Source organism: Branchiostoma floridae, chromosome 13 (genome assembly GCF_000003815.2).
Source record: "Branchiostoma floridae strain S238N-H82 chromosome 13, Bfl_VNyyK, whole genome shotgun sequence".
NCBI classification, from domain to species: Eukaryota; Metazoa; Chordata; class Leptocardii; order Amphioxiformes; family Branchiostomatidae; genus Branchiostoma; species Branchiostoma floridae.
Genome location: NC_049991.1, coordinates 14214367 through 14221187, shown reverse-complemented (window position 1 = coordinate 14221187; position 6821 = coordinate 14214367). Strand labels below are relative to the sequence as shown.

The following is a 6821-nucleotide window of genomic DNA, read 5'->3' as shown; positions in this document are numbered from 1 at the left end:
GGTCAGTGGTACAGGCATACAATGTAGAAAAAATGACTTACTGTAAATGCATTTAAGTTTGCGGGGATTTGCTTGAAGTGTTCACTGTGGTTTTAAGTTCGCAGCAACACCATAGACTATAATGGAAAAATGTTCGCGGTGGTTTAAGTTTGCGGTGAATTTCCACCGTGAAAACCGCGAACATAAAACCACCGCGAACATTTCTGCATTTATAGTACACTGGTACAGGAATAACGCCTTAATCGTAGTATCAAGAATTTTTATTGCCTGGGTGAAATATCAGCCATTACCTGAAGATATTGCAAAGATTGAAAGACCACTGGGCATATTGCTACCAGAGCTTTCAGACTCATTGATCGATCAATTTTCCTGCTGTGTGACGTATTCCACATTATGCTGACTGTAGTTCCTCATTCTGCAGGGCTGAGGAGGATGGGGAGACCATCATGAAGACCATGTCTGACTGCTGGGTGGTGGGGAAGAAGTCTGACCAGCGGGAGTTCTATGTGGTCCTCAACCAGAAGAATGCCAACCTGATTGAGATTAATGGTAGGAACTTGATTCACAAGTCTTTACATTTACATATATGTTTGTACTGCAATTTTTATAACATTGCATGATTTTACTGACAGAATTTGGATGTAGTTTCTTGGTTTTATGTAATACATACAATTTACAACCTGTATGTTCAGTTTTTTTGCTGTATTTTTCTGCAGAGGAAGTGAAGAAACTCTGTGCAACAAACTTCAACAACATCTTCTTCCTGGACTAGAAGCACCAATATAAGGGCTTTAGGTGAATCTATTAGCAGTATCAAACTATATTTACTAGCCGTATCTAATAGGAATACATGTACAATGATCATACAATCATTTCATTGTTTTTATTTGTAAATACATTAGAAACTCAGCTAGACAGTGGACAGAAGTGCAAAATGGTATAGAAGTCAATGCTGCACTTCTTATTTTTCAGGTAAATAATGTTATACTGCATTGATTATATGATTAGTTGAGTTGTACTTGTACAGTGTCATGAAAATCTTTTAGTTGACGTCATATAGTTAACAAGCAAGAGTATGTAAAAGTATCTGTAACAATTCTTTGTAAAGATATTAAATTGATGCTGACTCTGCATTGTAAACAATTCAACTGTGGAAGAAATTCATGTACATGGATCCGTGTTACAAAATAAATTGTCATATGTGTTTACTGGTCAATTGAATTGAATACCACAATTCCAGTTGAACAATATAGAGGACACTGTGTTTTAAAATTCTCCTTGTTGAAAAACCAAGTTTTAAGTAAAGGTACCTTTTCAATATCAAAAATCTTTTTAAAACAACATGCATGACTTAATTTCAACACTGAAAAATGAACACTGAAAACTGAGCAGTATTTTTTTATAAAAGATAAAATACTAATTGAGAAGAGACTAATCTTCTCAAAGGCTAGATGTCAGACACATAAACAATGTGTCATACATGCATCATATTATGTATTTTTATCCATTGGAACAAGCAAAAGAGTCATTGCACACCTTGTTTTATTTTTTGCACGCTTTAATGAGAAGGCAACAAAGAATGGATCAAAATTCACTTCATACTTGTGCATGCTGTGTGACCTTTGATAATAGTGTTGGTAGATGTAACATGAATGTTGAATGATATTGTTACTGTACAAGTGCCCTAACCTAGTTGAAGAAATCTCCTAAAGATGTGTCTTCAAGTCTAGCCAAAAAGAAAGTCAGTGATTCACAGGATGATTCAATCTGAATAATATAGTGTTGCACACAGCGGTAGCAATTGTCGCATTTAGTTATCAGTAACAGCAGTTACCCAAGGCACAAAGATGATTTGGGTCACCTCTATGCACTAAAACACATAGTTTATTGAAACATCATCATCATTGATCGGCTGCAGCAGAGGCGACTATAAGTTTCAAACATCAAACAAATCCAGACGTTTCTATAATAATAATAATCATGATTGATAGACATATGGGACTTTGAGCAAATGTTTCAGCTAATTTCATAACATACTACATGTATATACAAATATGAATTTGGCTATTAGTTGATCAAAATGTCGTCTTTATAGGAAAGTGTTATTGTACAGTATACAGTAGTGCAATGTAAAAATAATCATGTCTTTACAAAACATTTAAAAGGAGTACTGTAACAACATGTGACAGCATGTGCACCTTTTGCATCCTCATCAAGGCCCTTAGAAACCCATTTCAAGGTATTTTGTACATGTACAATGTAGTCATGCTGTCCTGATCCAATGTTACCTTTGGATGCCTAGATTTCTTGACCAGGCACAACTTCTGCCACATCAGGCTCATTGTGACATTCAAAACTCATCTCAATCCTTACAGAAGCCAAGCGCACATCAGTGAAAGCTTTCCTGATCTGAGACCATGTCTTACTGTCATCCACATCTTCCGACAAGTCAGCATATGTTGACCTTTTCATATCGGCATATCTATCGGGGATATCACAATTTGTGATTTTGACCGAGATGACAAAGTCTTGTACATTGTTTTCAGCAGCATAGCCCCGTGCAGCATTTAAGTCTGCCATGCAAAAGCCACTTTCAAAGAAAGACTTAGACAGGACTGCAACCACTCTCCTGCTGCATTCTATGCAAGAGTTGGCATTGGCAAAAATATCTTTACCAAGCTCAAAGTGCTCCTGGTGTTCACAGTACTTGATGTTGTTCTTCTTGAAGAAGGGGATCAGCTTGTTGTACACAAAGTCTTCATCATTGCTGCTGTAGATGATGAAACAGTCGTACTTCCGTGTCTTCAAAGGAGCTGAGGAGAAAGGTCAGAAAGCCAACTCCAATAGTTATGAATAATTATGTATAACCTCTGTTAATGTTACATATATAATTCACCATAAGACCTCAGGCTTAATGGTCAGCTTTATGTTTGAAAGTGGAATGAATCAGTCCTGGTACTTCACTGAAAATTATTTCTTTGATACGCTTTTTTTAATAGCCCATGTCATGAAATTGTAGCACCGAAGGTAGTCTCTTTATGCTGGAGTCATCTATAATGAAGACAGGCATCTGTCAATTCTCTTTGATGGATCAACATGTGCTATTTATTGTATAGACCAGTAATATACAGTCACAAAAACAGCATTATATATTATTTGATACCATATTCAATACTAAGTGAGGCAGCTTACACTTCAAGCTGAGGATAAAGTCCAACATCTTTGACTCCATCTCTTTCACCAGTTGATTAAGTGCAGCACCAACCTCTGGACCAGCATCAAAGGATGGCTGTAAAAAAAACAACGTTGAGCTATGGTTTAGGGAATTCTGTTATACAATCCAACTTTTGTCAATTGACAATATTTCACTTTATAGGCAGCTGCTGTGGTTACTGAATAAAGAAAGAAAAGCAAATTAGCCTGTGATGCATCAATACAGTCAGATTACTTAACATCTTCTAAATACGTCTGCGTAATGATGTGATTATTGATGTACATATGTACTATATAGTTTGAACAATTTTTAAGCTATTTTTAACTGTTGACAAGCCCACCAATTCAGCCCTTTGGCTGCCATTTGAAGCTTGTACGTTTTATTGTTTTTGAACGAATAAACCTGTCATTCATTCATTCAAATGCTACATGTATATCTTAACGGTAAAACAAAAAAAAGTATGAACTTTGGTATTTTAGGAATCCCTAAGTACTTCAAACTTACATCTATTGTTGAATCAATCCTAAGTGGAACAGAGCGTTGCACCTGAAAAAAGAAAATTATCTGTGAAAATCATGTCTCATTCAGATGTCACATGAGACAATATTCATTAACTTTCTATGGTCAGGTAATTTAGTATACTAATGTTAATGTATAGTATCACACATTTGTATATCTTGGATTTGTACTGGTTTTAGGGCCAATATTAATCTACATTTGATGTGAAGAATAAAAAAAGGTAAGAGTCAACCTACATTACCATATAAGCGCATTGTAAAAGTTACTGTAGTAATCATTAGTACAGTAACTTTTACAATTACGAATTACCTCTGTACCACTTTGCTCCTTAGTCCTACAACTGATGCATTGCAGTTCTAGTGCCTGTCAAGAATAATAGTCATGATCATAATACAGTCTGACGTTTGTTAAAATCTTGTATCTTAATACACAGCGTACGGTGGCCTTGACTTGATCTACCTGTTATCAAAGTCAACTTGTCATGGTTGCTTCATATGCTTGCTTTACATCATTTACCTTCTCCAAGAAGGTTATATAACCTTTGCCAAGGTTATATTTTCGGTTGTGTCTCTATATGTAGGTCAGCAGCATATAACTAGAGTAGCTGTGGATGGACTTGCATGATATGTGGTATTTGAGTAGCGAATCTTTTGCAGAAACGAAGGGTCCCTATCGAAAATGGTTCACCTGGCACTTTTCGTCTGCACTGAATTGAATGTTACACAGCACGGTATGTGTGCGTGTTTGAGGACAAGGTAACTTAAAATGTTGTGGATCGTTTTGTATGATTTTTGGTAGTTATGCATGGGTTGGGAAAAGGCCAAGTTCGATAATGGGCCTTCAGCGGCGAGTTACTAGTACTGCATTGGTTAAAAGCTGGAGGTAAAATTTCCCGAAAATGGAAAGTATAATCAATAAGATTTTAGCATTGGATAGGTCTCTGGACAGGGAGTAAGTGGTGTAATTTTGGGACCCCTGGTGGCTTGTTTTCCATTGTAGCAAGTGTTCTATATTCAAATCCCTATATCTTTGTAGCATAACATTTGTATCGCATTGTAAAATTTATAAACTGTATATAATCAACACATCATGTACAATAAATAAAGAAAACCATTCCATAATCCTAATTTATTTGGCAAGGGTATGTGTTCTGGAAGTCTTATATTTAAAGTTCATGAATGTATCAAAGCCTTGCACAAAGTCTGTTGGTTTAATGCAAACCATTAAGGTTACCATAATATTTACAATCAGACTTGAAACAAAGGAATTGGGTGATAAAGTCCAAACAAAAGGCTGCATGTACATGTATGTACTTGTAGAAAACACAAGCCTGTGCACTTCTTGACTCTCACCTTTTTACCTTTCAGGTCCTGATCATGAGGCACCCGCAATTCTAGTCGAAAAACTTCCTTGGCTGTCTTCACAGTTGTCTTTGATTTTCGATACAGTAGAAAATCTAATACATAATGGATATTAAGGAAATAACTTACCAATAAGAAGAAACCTCCCAGCCCTTAGTACATTGTATAGTAACAGTTATTTTGTCATCGCTAAGGCTACTTGGTTCATGTCAGATAGTTTAAAACATAGCACATGTACTGTTACAGTAAAAAATTCAATCATGTAAATTGTAATTAGTACTCTGGAATAATCAATAATAATGCAGTGGGATCATTGTTAGAAGGAGTCCATTTTTTCAATTTTTCATTTCTAAAAGTTTGCCCTTTAAACTTATAAAACATCTATTTTATAATACAAAATAGATCTACTGAGTATTCTTACTGGATTTGAAATACAATCATCCTATGATTTATTCTTTATTGGTTTGAAGTACATAATACTATGAAGTATAATGCTTACAGGGCAGTATAGAGAATAGCATGCAAGAGAAGCACACCACCATCATGAATGGATAAATCCAGTCTGGTATATCGACTTCACTGCTTGGTTGATGTTGATGGTCTTCAGCAGCATGATGATTTCCTAAGTCTTCATCATGTGATTGGTAGAGATCATTGTCTTTGCTCTCTGACTGCGGTTGATGAGGACCTTCAGTATGCTGTTTGGTCACCTGGTCTTTTGATGCCTTAATTTCATAAAGCCCATAACCTTGGACTCGCTTCATCTGAGATGCTTTTGAAGCAAAGAAATTAGATGTTGTTTCATGGTTTTCAGAATTTTTTTTGCAACATGCAGTATCTGTTAAATGATAATGAATGATTTATCCCGTGTTGATCTTTTCATTATATTTATAATAAATTAATGGATTCTGAAGTATTATCAAAGTGCTACACATTTTATGAAAATGAATTCTAGGCCAAAGAAAAATGTTGTGTTACCTGACCGACAAGATAAATTTTTGTCAACCACTAGTACTGGCACTATATTGTAGGGCTATCTGGCTGTAATGGGAAAAAAACAACATTTTTCCACCAAGGACCTATCATTCACAAACAATATGTGATATGTCACAGTAGAGATCACGATCCAGTAGAATCGTTGATTCTCCTAGGAGGCGATCAGAGCTGGTCCTAGGGTCAAATCCTAGGAGAATCGACGATTCTTCTAGTATAGATTGCGATAGGGGTCTCTCCTAGGGCCATTATTGTTACTCTGATCCAAACTCAAATGATGCTAAAATATGGGAAACAGACTGCAATTGGGATCTGTCCTAGGACAATCGGCGATTCTACTAAGTACAGATTGCTATCGGAATCTCTCCTAGGACTAACTCCCATCCAAACTCAAATGATGCTAAGATATAGGAAACAGTCATTTCAATAGTCAGACTTCAGTGTAGCTTAAATATTGACATATAGTATACTGAATCATTTCACAACTTTGGAAGAATATAACAACAGTGGCACCAGTATGGTATCTTGAGTATAGTTGTAGAAGTGACACTAGTGAGGTAGCATTGCATATTTAACAAACTATCAGTCCTGGAATGGCACTGTCAGTGACTGGCAGACAGCACTGTTTTGCCACTGATCAGTGGCTGTCAGTGGCTGTATCAGCCACTAATTATTCACAAAATATGCAAATTTTCAGTCCTTAAATCATGACTGACAGTCATGGATCATGACTG

General features: G+C 36.1%; 1 protein-coding gene and 1 long non-coding RNA gene across 2 annotated transcripts; one reads left to right on the top strand and one right to left on the bottom strand.

Annotated features, from left to right (window-relative positions):
* The first annotated feature begins 415 nt into the window (after positions 1–415).
* Positions 416–1200, top strand: LOC118428449. Its single transcript, XR_004832656.1, has 2 exons — positions 416–549; positions 717–1200. It is a non-coding gene; the product is annotated as an uncharacterized LOC118428449 (long non-coding RNA).
* Positions 1201–2071: 871 nt separating this feature from the next.
* Positions 2072–5913, bottom strand: LOC118428440. Its single transcript, XM_035838504.1, has 5 exons — positions 5594–5913; positions 5086–5189; positions 3719–3760; positions 3193–3289; positions 2072–2813 (listed from the first exon to the last, which is right to left on the bottom strand). Exons 1-5 carry the CDS (start codon positions 5856–5858, stop codon positions 2299–2301), a joined length of 1023 nt encoding a protein of 340 aa, XP_035694397.1. The 5' UTR covers positions 5859–5913; the 3' UTR covers positions 2072–2298.
* Between the last annotated feature and the right edge of the window lie 908 nt (positions 5914–6821).